The sequence below is a fragment of the Salmo trutta genome, chromosome 7, assembly GCF_901001165.1.
Source record: "Salmo trutta chromosome 7, fSalTru1.1, whole genome shotgun sequence".
In the NCBI taxonomy this organism is placed as follows: Eukaryota; Metazoa; Chordata; class Actinopteri; order Salmoniformes; family Salmonidae; genus Salmo; species Salmo trutta.
The window spans coordinates 18,621,156-18,637,998 of NC_042963.1; the positions used below are offsets into that span (position 1 = coordinate 18,621,156).

The window sequence follows — 16,843 nt, forward strand, 5'->3', positions numbered from 1 at the left end:
GAAATTTTCCAAAGCAAATTCATTATTTACCAAGCAAAACAGTTTTCTGGAGTTATGAAACCTTTGTCTGCATTTCATGTGTCCTACCTCTTTGTGGTCCAGATTGGTGAATTCCACCCCGTTCACCTCCACGATCTGGTCACCAATCTACCAACACAAAACACAATACAATCCACAATACCAACCATGCAAAAACACACACACATTTCATTACTTTATTTGGATCCACATTGGGACGTTGTCGCATACTAGGACCCAAATACAGTGCCTTCATTAAAACTTCTTAGAGATAGCCCCCTTTTTTTCAATTTTCGCCTAAAATGTCATACCCAAATCTAACTGCCTGTAGCTCAGGCCCTGAAGCAAGGATATGCATATTCTTGGTACCATTTGAAAGGAAACTCTTTGAAGTTTGTGGAAATGTGAATTGAATGTAGTAGAATATAACACAATAGATCTGGTAGAAGAAAATACAAAGAAAAAAACCAACCGTTTTTTTTTCTTCTACCAGCATCTTTGAAATGCAACAGAAAGGTCCCGAATCTAGCTATCACTCTGGTTGTAATTCCGATGGTGTCCACAAGAGTTCAGCAGTGTATGTGCAAAGTTTCAACTGATAACTTGAAGTATGAGCAAGCTACATGACATTTAGTGTGAAGTCACCCAGGTACATTTGGGCAAATCGTGAAGAACGCATTTACATTTTTCTGCAAGAATATTGTCAAATCTGTATACTTGGACTTTGATTTAGCTTTTCCAGTATTAGTAGCCATATTGTAAGTTACACATTTTCAAAATATCCAGATTTCATAACTTCATAACTCTCCATATTCTTGCCATTTTTGTCCAAAAGGAAAAGGCTTGCCGTCACACAAGGTTAGCAGCAAAATTGTGCGACAGAAACGGGATATACTACACTCCTAATGACATAGTGAAGTCTGGTTATGTTCTAGGATCTCTGAGGAATAAATACGAATGTAATTTGACTGGTTGAAACAACGTTTAGGGTTAGATTTTCACAGATTCCTTTCTTTGCAAATTGAACGAGTGGAAATAAATAAAAAAATTGATTGTGCATGCTATATGGCCCTTTTTAGGATCTGAAAAATGATTTTATCTAACAAAACAACACTTCATGTTATCTCTGCGACCCTTTTGATGATAAATCTGAGCAAGATTTCAGAATGTAAGTTCACATTTCACCTTCAGAGGTGAATTTATCAAACCTATCGTGGTGAAAAAAGTGTTTTGTTGTTAGGAGCTCTCCTCAAACAATAGCATGGCATTTTTTTGCAGTAATAGCTACTGTAAATTGGACAGTGCGGTTATATTAACAAGAACTTGAGCTTTCAGCCGATATAAGACACTTCTATGTACAGACATTTGTTTCTCTAAAATCTGCGATCATGACACAAAGCGCTGCATGATTTACAACTGCCCCGGGACGCCTATCCCTAAGAATATATATTTTTCTCACCCATCTACACACAATACCCAATAAAGACAAAGTGAAAACATGTTTTTAGAAATGTTTGCAAATGTATTGAAAATGAAATAAAGAAATATCTTATATAAATAAGTGTTCACACCGCTTTGCTATGACACTCCAAATTGAGAAAAAGTGCATCCAATTTCCATTGCTCATCCTTGAGATGTCACAACAACTTGATTGGAGTCCACCTGTGGCCAATTCAATTGTTTGGACATGATTTAGAAAGAAACACACCTGTGTACAGTATATAAAGTCCCACAGTTGACAGTCCAAGGAACTGTCCGTATATCTCTGAGATAGAATTGTGATGAGGCATATATCTGAGGAAGGCTATAAAACTATTTCTAGAGTGTTGAAAGCTTCCAAGAACACAGTGGGAAATTGTAAAAATATGGAACTACCCAGACTCTGCCTAGAGCTGGCCGTCCAACCAAACTGAGAAACCAGGCAAAAAGGGTCAAGGAGGTGACCAAATACCCAATGACCACTCTGACAGATGGGAGGACCTGACAGAACTACAACAGTCTCTACAGCACTTCCCCAATCTGGGCTTTATGGGAGAGTGGTCAAACGGAAGCCACTCCTGAGAAAAAAGCAACATGACAGCATGCCTGTGGTTTGCAAAAATACTTTTGAGAACATAAGGAAAAAATTGTACTCTTTGGCATGAATGCAAAGCATTATGTCTGGAGAAAACTAGGCACAGCTCATCACCCGTCTAACACCATCCCTACCATGAAGCATGGTGGTGGCAGCATCATACTATGGGGATGCTTTTCAGCAGCAGGGACTGGGAGGCTGGAAAGGATAAAGGGAACAATGAATTGAGCTAAAATACAGGCAGATCTTTGAGACTGGGGCGAAAGATTTATATTCCAACAGGACAATGATCCCAAGCATACAGCCAAAGCAATGCTGGAATGGCTTCAGAACAAGAATGTGAAAGTCCTTGAGTGGCCCAGCTAAAGCCCAGACTTGAATCCCATTGCAAATCTGTGAAAAGACTTGAAGATTGTTGATCACCGCCGCTGCCCATCTAACTTAACAGTGCTTTAATCTGCAAGGAAGAATGGGCGAAAATCCCCAATTCCAGATGTGCAAAGCTGATACAGACATACCCAAGATGACTCAAAGCTGTAATCGCTGCCAAAGGTGTTTCTACAAAGTATTGACTGAAGGGTGTGAATACTTATGTAAATGAGAGATTTCTGTATTTCATTTTCAATAAATTAGCAAAAATGTTTAAACATATTTTCACTTTAACATTATTGGCCACTGTGTGTAGATACTTATGCAACCGTAAAAGCCTTGGTTTCATGCATGTTAACATCAGAAGCCTCCCTAAGTTTGTTTTATTCACTGCTTTAGCACACTCCGCCAACCCTGAAGTCCTAGCCTTGCCTGAATCCTGGTTAAGGAAGGCCACCAAAAATTCTGGAATCTCCATCCCCAACTACAACATTTTCCGTCAAGATAGAACTGCCAAAGTGTCAGCGTATGCGCTACTGGTGTTGAAGTCAGGTGCAGGAGAGCAGAGAGTTGTGATCAGGCACACTCTTTATTTGGGCAGAAGCACAACAAACGGACACAACAGTGTCAAACCTCCAGCCAAAATGCAAAAGAGAAATGCGCAAAATACAGTCACAAAAACAAACGTTAATAATCCAACCTCCTATGGGTTACACAAGAATACCCAGGGGGGAAATAGCCAGCCTGGCGCATCACATGTAACAAAACATTTCCACACAAGGACATGGGAAGAACAGAGGAATATATATATATATATATATATATATATATATATATATATATATATATATATATATATATATATATACGCTGTGATTAGGGAATGTAAACCAGGTGTGCGGGGAACAAGACAAAACAAATGGAACAATGAAAAATGGAGCGGCGATGGCTAGAAGGCCGGTGACGTCGACCGCCGAACACCGCCGGAACAAGGAGAGGAGCCGACTTCGGTGGAAGTCGTGCCCAAACAGTTCGAGCTTCTACTTTAAAAAAAACACCTTTCCAGAAATAAGTCTCTCACTGTTGACGCTTGTTATAGACCCCTCTCAGCCTCCAGCTGTGCCCTGGACAGCATATGTGAATTGATTGCCCCCCATCTATCTTCAGAGTTCGTACTGTTAGGTGACCTAAACTGGGATATGCTTCACATCCCGGCCGTCCTACAATCTAAGCTAGATGCCCTCAATCTCACACAAATTATCAAGGAACATAACAGGTACAACCCTAAATCCGTAAACATGGGCACCTTCATAGATATCATCCTGACCAACTTGCCCTCCAAATACACCTCTGCAACCAGGATCTCAGCGATCACTGCCTCATTACCTGTGTCCGTAATGGGTCCGCGGTCAAACGACCACTCCTCATCAGTCACCCTAAAATACCTTTCTAATCGACCTGGCCCGGTTATCCTGGAAGGATATTGACCTCATCCCGTCAGTAGAGGATGCCTGGTTGTTCTTTAAAAGTGCTTTTCTCACCATCTTAAATAAGCATGCCCCATTCAAAAAATGTAGAACTAAGAACAGATATAGCCCCTGGTTCACGCCTGACTTGACTGCCCTTGACCAGCACAAAAACATCCTGAGGCATACTGCATTAGCATTGAATAGCCCCCGCGATATGCAACTTTTCAGGGAAGTCAGGAACCAATATATACAGTCAGTTAGGAAAGCAAAGGCTAGCCTTTTCAAACAGAAATTGTAGCACTAATTCAAAAACTTTTGGGACACTGTAAAGTCCATGGAGAATAAGAGCACCTCCTCCCAGCTGCCCACTGCACTGAGGCTAGGAAACACTGTCACCACCAATAAATCTACGATAATCGAGAATTTCAATAAGCACTACCCTGGCCAACAGCTGCCCAAGCCCCCCCCCCCCCCCCCCCCCCGCCTCCGCTTTTCCTTCACACCAATCCAGATAGCTGATGTTCTGAAAGAGCTGCAAAATCTGGACCCCTACAAATCAACTGGGCAAGATAATCTGGACCCTCTGTTTCTAAAATGATCCTCCGCAATTGTTGTAACCCCTATTACTAGCCTGTTCAACATCTCATTCGTATCGTCTGAGATCCCTAAAGATTGGAAAGCTGCCGCGGTCATCCCCCACTTCAAAGGGGGAGACACTCTAGACCCAAACTGTTACAGACCTATATCCATCCTGCCCTGCCTTTCTAAAGTCTTCGAAAGACAAGTTAACAAACAGATCACCGACCATTTCGAATCCCACCGTACCTTCTCCACTATGCAATCTGGTTTCCGAGCTGGTCATGGGTGCACCTCAGGCACACTCAAGGTCCTAAACGATATCATAACCGCCATCGATAAGAGACAATACTGTGTAGCCATCTTCATCAACCTGGCGAAGGCTTTCGACTGTCAATCACCGCATTCTTATCGGCAGACTCAATAGCCTTGCTTTCTCAAATGATTGCCTCGCCTGGTTCACCAACTACTTCTCAGACAGAGTTCAGTGTGTCAAATTGGAGGGCGTGTTGTCACAGGGTTCAATTCTCGGGCTGACTCTTTTCTCTGTATATATCAATGTCGCTCTTGCTGCTGGTGATTTTCTGATCCACTTCTACGCAGACGACACCATTTTGTATACCTCTGGCCCTTCTTTGGGCACTGTGTTAACAAACCTACAAAGAAGCTTCAATGCCATACAACACTCCTTCTTGGCCTCCAAATGCTCTTAAATGCTAGTAAACCTAAATGCATGCTCTTCAACCAATCGCTGCCCGCACCCGCCCGCCCGACTAGCATCATTACTCTGGACGGTTCTGACTTAGAATATGTGGACATCTACAAATACCTAGGTGTCTGGTTAGACTGTAAACTCTCCTTCCAGACTCACATTAAGCATCTCCAATCCAAAATTAAATCTAGCATCGGCTTCCTATTTCATAACAAAGCATCCTTCACTCATGCTGCCAAACATATATACCCTTGTAAAACTGACTATCCTACCGATCCTTGACTTCGGTGATGTCATTTACAAAATAGCCTCTAACACTCTACTCAGCAAATTGGATGTAGTCTATCACAGTGCCATCCGTTTTGTCACTAAAGCTCTATATACTATCCATTACTGCGACCTGTATGCTCTCGTTGGCTGGCCCTTGCTACATATTCATCGCCAAACCCACTGGCTCCAGGTCATCTATAAGTCTGCTAGGTAAAGCCCCGCCTTATCTCAGCTCACTGGTCACCATAGCAACACCCGTAGTACACACTCCAGCAGGTATATTTCACTGGTCATCCCCAAAGCCAACACCCCCTTTGGCCGCCTTTCCTTCCAGTTCTCTGCTGCCAATGACTGGAACGAACTGCAAAAGTCACTGAAGCTGGAGACTTATATCTCCCTCACTAACTATAAGCATCAGCTGTCAGAGCAGCTTACCGATCACTGCACCTGTACACAGCCCATCTGTAAATAGCCCACCCAACTACCTCATCCCCATATTGTTATTTATTATTTATTGTTTTTTGCTCTTTAGCACCCCAGTATCTCTACTTGCACATTATCATCTGCACATCTATCACTCCAGTGTTAACGCTAAATTGTAATTATTTCGCCACTATGACCTATTTATTGCCTTACCTCTAATCTTACTACATTTGCACACACTGTATATTTTTCTATTGTGTTATTGACTGTACGTTTGTCTATCCCATGTGTAACTTTGTGTTGTTGGTTTTGTCGCACTGCTTTGCTTTATCTTGGCCAGGTCGCAGTTGTAAATGAGAACTTGTTCTCAACTGGCCTACCTGGTTAAATAAAGGTGAAATAAATAAAAATGTTATGGTTAAGAAATTCTATTTCATCAATTTTGAATTCAGGCTGTAACACAACAAAATGTGGAATAAGTCAAGGGGTATGAATACTTTCTGAAGGCACTGTAGATGGAATCTTGACACAAACACTCACACAATATTGAGACATGGTTCAGATAAAATGTTTCCAATCGAGTGAAGATTTCTCATTGATCTTGACAAAACACTATGGGTCCATACTTTTCAGTTTAAACTTTTTCTCTGTCTCAAAATGCGCATCGGCCAATGAAAATTGTTGATGTAGTTGCACATGGCACATTCTGTCAACCGTGGGACCTTATATAGACAGATGAACTGAGTATAGGGTCTGAATACTTGTGTATATATGGTATTTATGTTTTTTATGTTTAATACATTTGCTAACATTTCTAAAAATCTGTTTTTGCTTTGTCATTATGGGTTATTGTGTGTAGATTGATGACGAAAAACATGAATTTAATACATTTTTTAATAATGCTGTAACGTAACAATGTGGAAAAAGTGAAGGGGTCTGAATACTTTCCGAATGCACTGTCCTACTTTCCGAATGCAATCTCCTTTAAATGTTGATATTTGGTTGCGTTGTCAACCAAACACAATTCAATATTACTTTTATAAGATAGCCTGAAGTTAAGGCTATTTACTATCTTACAAACTAACATAACATTCAACCTTAAAATAAGTAGCACATCCATGGACACATTTTGAGGTTACTGTAATTTCTCCTTATGTAATCATATAAAGCCTCAACGTTCAAGATAGCATGCATAAGTCTGACAATTTCTTCCATTTAAACTTTGCTGTGCTTTTAAATGGTTGAAAGCATAGCGATAGACATTTCGGTGACAACTAAACCAAAAATCTGACATTGTTTTCCATTGGAATTTGGTTGTGCTTTTAGATGGTTGAAAGCATAGCGATAACACATTAGAAATTCAACTAACTTTTGGTTGTATTTTTTGAGTCGGTGAATATACAGCAGGTTGTAATCTCATTGATCAATGTCTCAACCAAATATTATTACCCAATTTTTTTAGGTTTAAAATATATTTTAAGAAATGCCATTGTTTGGTGGATATAAAGTCTAAGATCTTTGACAGACTGATGCCAAATTTGTTACAGGAAATAATCACTGCCAGCTGGTCAGGCTAGCATAGGACTAAATGTGCCAGGTTGTCTAATGGGAACAGCTAACATCTAGCGTTTTATCACGAGCAATTACGTCAACGATTTGAATTGGCTGATGCACAAAACTAAGAAAAAAAATGTATGTTCGCAAGCATGGACCCAACGAGTTGACTGGTTGTCATCGTGATACATTTCCACATGTTCATCTCAAAGTGGTTTACAGTACGCTAAACAGGGCCAAACTCTTACCTGTAGTCCTACTTCAGCAGCGAGGGAGCCAGATTTAACGTTACTGATGTAGATGCCAGGCTGCTGTGTGGGGCCACTGGAGATGCTGACGCCCATGCCCTTGGTGCCCACCAGGCTCAGGAACACCTTCTTCTCCTTGATCTCCTTCCCTCCCATGGATGCCAGGCCTGCCACACTGCCCTTCTTCTCCTGAGAGAGAGAGAGAGGGGGGGGGGCAGAGAGAGAAAAGAGAGATTGTACAATTCCGTGGTTGCATTACAGTGTTTTTTTTCTGCCTCCTTATTTGTAGGTCACTCTGGATAAGTGTTTACTAAATTACTAAAATGTGAATGAAGAAGGGCCAAAGGGTGTCACACTTCAAAGAATATGAGAGAATATTTCATTCAAAGAAAATGAATCTCATTCTCACCCCAGAATCAGACACAAATTGGTCCACGAACTGCCACTTCAGAGGCTCCTCTGTGGAACTGGAAAAGAACAGAAAGCGGAGGATAAATCCGATTCTATATTTACATTTACGTCATTTAGCAGACGCTCTTATTCAGAGCGACTTACAGTAGTGAATGCATACATTTCATAAATTATCATTTCTTTTTGTACTGGTCCCCCGTGGGAATCAAAACCACAACCCTGGCGTTGCAAACACCATGCTCTACCAACTGAGCCACACGGGACCACATTTATGTATTTATTTCAGCTTTATTTAACCAGGAAGATCCCTTGAATAAGATTTAGTGAGTAACACCTGGCACAGGAAATACATCAATCAATAATCTAGCTACCGTCTCAGTGCTCACCGGATACCCCTTGTCCAGGATATAGTTTCTTGTTTTATTTTGATCAGTCTTTTCTAAAGCAGAAAGGTGACAAATACAGTACCAACAAAGAGAGAAACAGCCCTACCTCTTCACTGGTATCATCCCAACCTCTGCACAAATAAAAGGATCAAAATTGAAGTAAATTATTAATATTCACTTTTGTATTTGACATAAGGATGAGTGAGTATATTGGTTGGGTGGATTTCGTTTAACTTACGCCTGACTTTGAGCGACACGATTTTCTTGGTCTTGATGAGGTTGATGACTTCCTCGTGGATACAGGAAGAGATGGCGTATCCATTGATGCGGACAATCTCATCTCCCATCTGGAGGTCACACAGAGGTCAGATGTTATGACCAGCACTTTTTATGTAGTGTGACAGTGTGTGGCTACTTTTCTGAGTGTTATGTTTCACAGTGTATGTTTGCCTCTCATTAGATATTTGACCACATCCCATCCACCCTCCATACTAGGTACTGTATGAGCAAAGACGTTGAAAATACGTATTTTTGGTTGAAAATATGTCAACGTCTCGTGCTCACTGGGTAAGAATGAGTCTCAGAAGTGTTTTTTTTCTAGATGCCAGACAGGGTGGCTGTGTCACCTCAGCTGTAGCTGTGTGTCAATTTGTGTCACCGGTTACTGAGCTAATGGAAGTGTGTGACATCTTGTCAAGCTGGCTGAGGGGAATAACTACAGCAGACTGACGGAAAAGCAGATCCAATAAGTCTGAGTCGTGGCTCAGGGGCAAATGACTTCAGAAGGAGAAGAAGGACAGGAAGGTACTTAAAAAGTTCCTGGATGTTTTTACCAAAGCGGTTTGGTCCTCGGGTTGACTTTATTCGATGCATGCACAAGTGATGCACACACAAACACGCACGCAAACCAACACACACACACACACCTGCAGGCCACTGTTTCCAGCCTGTCCATCCTTGACGATCTGTGAGATGAAGAGTCCACAGCCGAACTCCAGGCCCCCTCTCACACTCAGACCCAGACCCTCAGGATGAGTACGATCCAGACGCACCTCCTTCAGCTTACTGCACCACCAGGATGGAGAGAGGGAGGAGGAAGGGGAAGACAGGAGGGGAGAGGGAGAAGGGGTTAGATGGAGGATGACAGGAAAGGGTGGAGGAAGGGGTTATCAGTTCTGTGTCATCAAATTGGTGTACATTCCCGTTGCCTATAAATACTAAGAGAGTAATTACATGGTATAAGCCAAGTGCATCTTATTGAAAGTCTATGGGCTCCAGCCTGGTGGGTGGCAGTGACCCCTCCACTCACCGTGACCTCTTGGGGGTGAGCAGGTCGTACTCCACCTGGTGTTTGAGAGGAATGAGGGGCCGGATGGCATCAAACAGCGGCAGGCGACAGGGCTCGTTGATGACCAGCTTCAGGTCCCCCACCAACACTGGCAGCTCCATGGACCTGAGGGAGCGGGCAGAGGGTCAAAGGACAGCTCAACACGCACAAGCGCACACACGCACACTGCACAGTCATTCAGGAGAGAGCGAGATGTTTTGAATGCCTTTCTTTATCATTCCTATCGTTGACATACATGATTGTGAGGACAAAGGGACTCAAAGCAGCACACAGAATGACTAGTACAGAACAGTATGATAAACGCCATGGCCTTATGGGCCATCAAGTATTCCAAGAATGTGCAATCAACCTACCAATTCCAATGGGAACGTAAGACCTATGACTATGAATTATTAATGTTTGCCATTTCACTCCTGACTCGTGTATGAAAGAATAAAGGGCTTTTGTGAATAGCTGGCCAGGCTTGGTGGAGCACAGCGGAAAACTGATCATCGGTCTAACCAATGGGGTCTCAGGTCTCTGGCTCCATACAAAGAACGCATGGAAACCAGCACCGCTAACTCCCTTCACCCCCATTCAGTCCACATTATCGTCATAGTCCTGAATGAAATCCTATCTCCCACCATACACCTGTATACACACACACACACACACACACACACACACACACACACACACACACACACACACACACACACACACACACACACCTCCTATACGTAAATCTGCAATCGGAGAGAAATCAAGACGTTTGCTTGACCATTTTCCATTTTTGTTGAAATAGAAGTGACACAAAAAAGGTCATTTTAATTTTGTTCAAGTACTGGCAGACCCACGAACAATCCACTTCCCCAAATAAAGGATCAACAAACTGAAATCAGTTGAGGGAAGAAAATTGTCGGAAAATTGGTCATCCTGAAAAAAAAAAAAATAGGTCAATAATTTAGCACTAAACTAAAGTGAAAGTCAAACAGATGGTGGTAATCACCAGTGGTGGAAAAAGTACCCAATTGTCATACTTGAGTTAAAGATAAAATGACTCAAGTAAAAAGTTAAAGTCACCCAGTAAAATACGACTTGAGTGAAAGTCTAAAAGTATTTGGTTTTAAAATATACTTAAGTATCAAAAGTAAATGTAATTGATAAAATATACTTAATTATCAAAAGTAAATGTAATTGATAAAATATACTTAATTATCAAAAGTAAAAGTATGAATAATTTCACATTCTTTATATTAAGCAAACCAGACGGCTCAATTGTCTTGTTTTTTAAAAGTATGGATAGCCAGGGGCACACTCCAACATCATTTACAAACTAAGCATTTGTGTTGAGTGAGTCCGTCAGATCAGACGCATTAGGGATGACCGTGTATGTTCTTTTGATAAGTGTGTGAATTGGACCATTTTCTATCCTATTAAGCATTCAAAATGTAACGAGTACTTTTGGGTGACAAATGTATGGAGTAAAAAGTACATTATTTTCTTTAGGAATGCAGTGAAGTAAAAGTTGTGAAAAATATAAATAGCAAAGCAAAGTACAAATACCCCCAAAAAAGTACTTAAGTAGTACTTTAAAGTATTTTTTACTTAAGTACTTTACACCACTGGTACTCACTGGTGGTACATCCGCAGGACATCGTACAGGTAATCCTTTTCTGCCTCATTGTCAATGAGCAGCTCCACCTAAACAGCAAAGGCATCTTTAGTCTCATTGTCATCTTTATCATCCTCAACATCACAGACAAGATAGCAGCTGCCAGGAAAGGCTGCAGGCTCTATACTGACACATCCCTCTCCACTGTGGTCCTTTCAGCATAACAGGGGCATTCCCTTTAGCCCTAGGTTTGTGTGTGTGTGTGTGTGTGTGTGTGCGTGCAGCAGTGTGTGCATCTTACCTTGTAGCGACTGAACTGCTGCAGAAAGGTTTTGAGGAAGCGCTTAGGCCAGTCATTAATATACCCCATCTCCTTCATTAAGGAAGGTTGTCTATCCGTCTGTGTGTGAGTGCCTTAATGTGTGTGTGTGCACGTACCTGTGTGTATGTTTGTCAGTGCTGCGTTTGTGTGCCTATGCCTGTAAAGCGTTAGCATCAATAGTAACTCTATTGTTTGTTGCTGGCGGTAGAAGGCCAGATAGCTTTCCTGTTTTCTAGATCCCTTCCCCTTACTAGGACTGTGGGCTGGTATACACGCGTATGCCACTGGACTAGGGAGGGGGAGTAAGGGAGCGATAAGGAGGGGTGGAGGTTGGAGGGCGGTTTGGAATAGTGAGGTGAGCAGTGTCACCTTACAGTACATCCCTGTGACAAGCATTCCTCCACCATCATTTCTCAGAATTAGGGGTGACTCAAGGAACCCTGGAGTTTCTCAAGGAACCATTGCAATCAATAGGTTCATATTTGCACCTTTGGTTAGTTGAGGGGTTATGGGGGAACCTTTAATGTTTCAACGCAGCAAAGGGTTCCTGGAGGAACCCTGTCGCTTGAGTGTGCGGAGCACTTTGAATTTATTTTGATGTTGGATTTGTTCCGCCGCCAAACTCAGAAGAAGATGAAAATATGTGGTTTTCGGCAATGGCTTTATGGGACGGCTAGCAACTTGTAAAACATGACCCATTCCTATAGGAGTACTATTTCAATAGCAATGTTGAATAATACCACATTGGCTGTCACACCCATTATATTATATGACTGTATTGAATTGAATGCATTTTGGGTAACAGACATATACAACAAAATGTTCAATGTGGACCCAGAGGATATCACTTAAAATTATGAATTAAAATGCTTGTTTCCAAAGTGGTCCTGTTTGTTTTAATAATAACGTTTATCGTGATGGTAATGACGTTTGTTCATGATGATAATTATTAAGTGTTGGCTTAGTTTGCTAGTTACCTACAGTATATTCAACCTAGCCTACACTCTTAAAAATGCTGGGATGTTTGGATGGCCCAACTGCTGGGTTGTTTGGATGGCCCAACTGCTGGGTTGTTTGGATGGCCCAACTGCTGGGTTGTTTGGATGGCCCAACTGCTGGGTTGTTTGGATGGCCCAACTGCTGGGTTGTTTGGATGGCCCAACTGCTGGGTTGTTTGGATGGCCCAACTGCTGGGTTGTTTGGATGGCCCAACTGCTGGGTTGTTTGGATGGCCCAACTGCTGGGTTGTTTGGATGGCCCAACTGCTGGGTTGTTTGGATGGCCCAACTGCTGGGTTGTTTGGATGGCCCAACTGCTGGGTTGCAGGCATTGGGTCACTTAGTCAGGTGGTTTTCTTTTTAAAAAGAAACAGGTTTGGTTGTTGATGCTGGGTTGTTGATGCTGGGTTGTTGATGCTGGGTTGTTGATGCTGGGTTATTGATGCTGGGTTATTGATGCTGGGTTGTTGATGCTGGGTTGTTGATGCTGGGTTGTTGATGCTGGGTTGTTGATGCTGGGTTGTTGATGCTGGGTTGTTGATGCTGGGTTGTTGATGCTGGGTTGTTGATGCTGGGTTATTGATGCTGGGTTGTTGATGCTGGGTTGTTGATGCTGGGTTGTTGATGCTGGGTTATTGATGCTGGGTTGTTGATGCTGGGTTGTTGATGCTGGGTTATTGATGCTGGGTTGTTGATGCTGGGTTGTTGATGCTGGGTTATTGATGCTGGGTTGTTGATGCTGGGTTATTGATGCTGGGTTGTTGATGCTAGGTTATTAAGAAACAACCCAGCCGGTCAGATAAGATGACCGGGGGCGTGGCTTAGTAGGGGCCTGGCTTGCATATGGTTATTTTTGGCCCAGCGGGTCAGATAAGACGATTGGAGGTGTGTCTTTCAGATATTTATTTCTGGCCCCCCGTATTGTTAAGGTTGAACACTGACAGTTTTGTAGCTTCATTGAGGCTTACAGAGGTGTATGAGTTCCTCGAGAGCCTATGCAAATCCTAATGTTGGAAGAGCTACCACTTTACTACTATGTAATCAGCAATGTTAATATTATAATATTTAATATGCATTTAAAATATATAGTGTACAAATTTATGCACAGGAATGACATTTACTCTCACAGCTGGCAATCTATTTAACCCCAAAATGTTATTTGAGGCTGCTTTACTTCCAAGAGTGTACAAAAAAAAGTCTTAGAGATACACACACTCACACACATGCACACACACGCAGACACCTAGACACACATTACTACACACAAGCTCAACCATGCAGGTCCCTGGGTGTATGACAGTGTATTTATGGTTTGGTAAAGCTCTCGGACTCAACACTGAGAGACAGGGTAAGCAACGGTGACTATGTGCAGACTTTAGCACCCTGAACGGATGAAGCTAATGTCATAAAGAGCCGGACAAATACCGCAGCTTATGTATACAGTATATGAAGTCCTCTTGTGTTCTCTAAACCCTTAAACTCCCTTATTCTCAAAACATCCAACAAAGGCACAGGGGTGAAAACAACACATACAACAAATAAACTGTAGGAGAGATGAAGGGCCCACTTCAATCTAACAGTAGCCTATATTCACCTCTAAAAGACAATTGTCACCACATATTTATTGTCACAAACATGACCAAAGCACTTTTTAAAGCCTTATCTAAAAGTGGTGTTGTTGTTGCTCATGCCATCCTGCCTGCCAGTCCCCTCTCTGTCTCTAATTGCTGCTGTAAATCGTCCCATCCTTTCCGCTCGGCTGGACATCCCTGACACCGTCTAAATTATCTAATGGGGAGCGACCAAGTGAGAGCCTACAACATAGAGGACAGATGGCTCTGGGTCCACATTACAGAGGACCGAAAACACCCACACGTATCACGCTGCCTTTACACAGCTTCTCTTTTTGACATTAGAATCCGAATACTGTCACCATGAGTATCCGTGAGCAATTGTACGGCTAAGTACAAAACGCATCATTGGTTATCTTCGTGTTGGGTCTAGAATGACCAACAGACAGAAAATATGTTGGCAACACCAGGTGAACGTTTTGCAATACACACAGTTCACCTGACAAATGACTAAGATAACCAATCAGGAAAGCTGACACACAGGCCACGGATAATCATGATAATAGCCTAGTTTACCTGTACACACACTTCCTATAACCGACATTGTTACTGTATACCACACATATGGTATTAAAAAGGAATATATTCCATTAAATATCCTCACAAGAGGGGGCACATTTTTTAATCGTACACTACAGAGAATTCACTTGTTGTATAACAGTTGTATAACACAACAGTCTAATTTCACAATTGTGAAATAAAGGATGAAACAATTTCAATTAAAATCCCAGCCAAAACATGTGTTAGTCCTATATGAACATTTTCTACACCTATGAAGACATTATACACGCGTTTAAAGGCACCTGTGCAAAAACCTTACCCCAACAGGGTTCAGAGTACATCATAGCACTTTGATAACGGCCAAAACAAAATGAAACACAAATTAAGTTCTTACCTTGTGCCTAAATTCTCGAGCAACTTTTCGTTCCATTTTCGACAAAAAGAATAACGCTGCCACCGACCGATATTCTATCTTCCTGTTAGCGACAGCTCCCTCTCAACAGTGGCGCTACCGACAGTGAACGCTGGGTGGTAGACATAAAGAATGATAGAGGCCTCTAGTGGCCCAAAGCCGTTTTAACATGGGCAGTGCAAATTAGTGCTCCCGCCATGCTTCCGCCATTTTAAAGTAGTCAAAGTAGTCAACTGGGGGGGGATTCCTATAGAGTACCACAGTAAGAGTCATAATACCCATAAACCTAGAGGTCACCGTTCATTTTCTCATAGGGACTTTAGAAACACTTAACATAAGGGCTGTGTTTCGTGTAGCCTGATCCTGGCGGGTTGTTTTGATAACCGTGTAAATCTCTCTAGGACAAGGTGACTTTTATCAATATTTTTGTCTGTATTTACCCCCCAAAAATGAAACGCTAATTAGCTGCTAATGTGGCAATCATAAAGAACTTGAAATGACATGATGATTTGGATGAGACTGCCAAATCAAGGCAAAGGTAAGAATCTCTGGTTTAACTATCCAATGTTAGTTAAAATAAGTAATGAATAAAAAGGCTCCATTTCTTTAAATGGACAATTCTGCAAACTGTCTTATGCAAGTTCTAAATTGAGAGAATACATGTTAGCAAAGGTGTCAGCTAGAGATTACCTGCAGGAGCTTGCAGGGATTTGTAGTTTTGCATGATGTCTTCGTTGATTCTGATTAGCATTTTTGAAACAGAGTAAATAGAGCCAAATATATTGTTAAGTCACCTTGTCCGAGAGAGATTTAAATGGTTATCACAATGTCAGGTCAGGGTAAGCCTACATGAAACACGGCCCTTATTTTAAGTGTTTCTAAAATCCTTTTTGGAAAAAATGAATGGTGAAAAAAAACTATTGGAACCATTTCCCTGTTTGACCTCTAGGTTTAATGGGTATTATGACACCAACACTGCAGGGCTCTATGGGTTATAGCCTCAATGGCACTGCCCATGTTGTCACCGACACTATGTCACAGATGAGTCTTCTATCTATCTCTATGGTGGTAGATCACAGCAGTGGCCCTATTCAGAGAATAGCTCCTGGTATTCAGTTGCTGAAGCACTGCTGGGCTGGGAAATAGCGGATGTTTCCGGTTTTCAGGGATACAGTATTTACAATTCAGGAACCTTCATAATTTAGTTGGTGGGAAAACAACAGTGCAAAGCTAAATATAATGAGCAAAAATATAAACTCAACATGCAACAATTTCAAAAAGTTTACTGATTTACAGTTCATATAAGGAAATCTGTCAATTGAAATAAATTCATTAGGCCCTAATCTATGGATTTCAGATGACTGGGCAGGGGCGCAACCATGGGTTGGTCTGAGAGGGCAGAGGCCCACCCACAGAGGAGCCAGGCCCAGCCATTCAGAATGAGTTTATCCCCAAAAAAGGGCTTTAATTACAAACATAAATTCTCAGATTTATCAGCTGTCCGGGTGGCTGATCTCAGACGATCCT

At 41.9% G+C, this 16,843-nt stretch overlaps 1 protein-coding gene across 5 annotated transcripts in view; it reads right to left on the reverse strand.

The window, feature by feature from the left end:
• LOC115197053 (harmonin) overlaps positions 1-15,421 on the reverse strand; it is a 47,548-nt gene extending 32,127 nt beyond the window's left edge. For all 5 annotated transcript variants that reach the window (XR_003878956.1, XM_029758199.1, XM_029758200.1 and 2 more), the window contains exons 1-9: positions 15,299-15,421; positions 11,474-11,541; positions 9,820-9,963; positions 9,437-9,575; positions 8,749-8,857; positions 8,617-8,641; positions 8,123-8,180; positions 7,714-7,902; positions 88-147 (exon numbers count right to left, since the gene is read on the reverse strand). Coding sequence is in view for 4 of the 5 variants with exons in the window: in XM_029758199.1 (XP_029614059.1) it covers positions 88-147; positions 7,714-7,902; positions 8,123-8,180; positions 8,617-8,641; positions 8,749-8,857; positions 9,437-9,575; positions 9,820-9,963; positions 11,474-11,541; positions 15,299-15,334 (828 nt within the window). In the remaining variant the exon portion in view is untranslated. The remainder of the gene's footprint in view (positions 1-87; positions 148-7,713; positions 7,903-8,122; positions 8,181-8,616; positions 8,642-8,748; positions 8,858-9,436; positions 9,576-9,819; positions 9,964-11,473; positions 11,542-15,298) is intronic.
• Between the last annotated feature and the right edge of the window lie 1,422 nt (positions 15,422-16,843).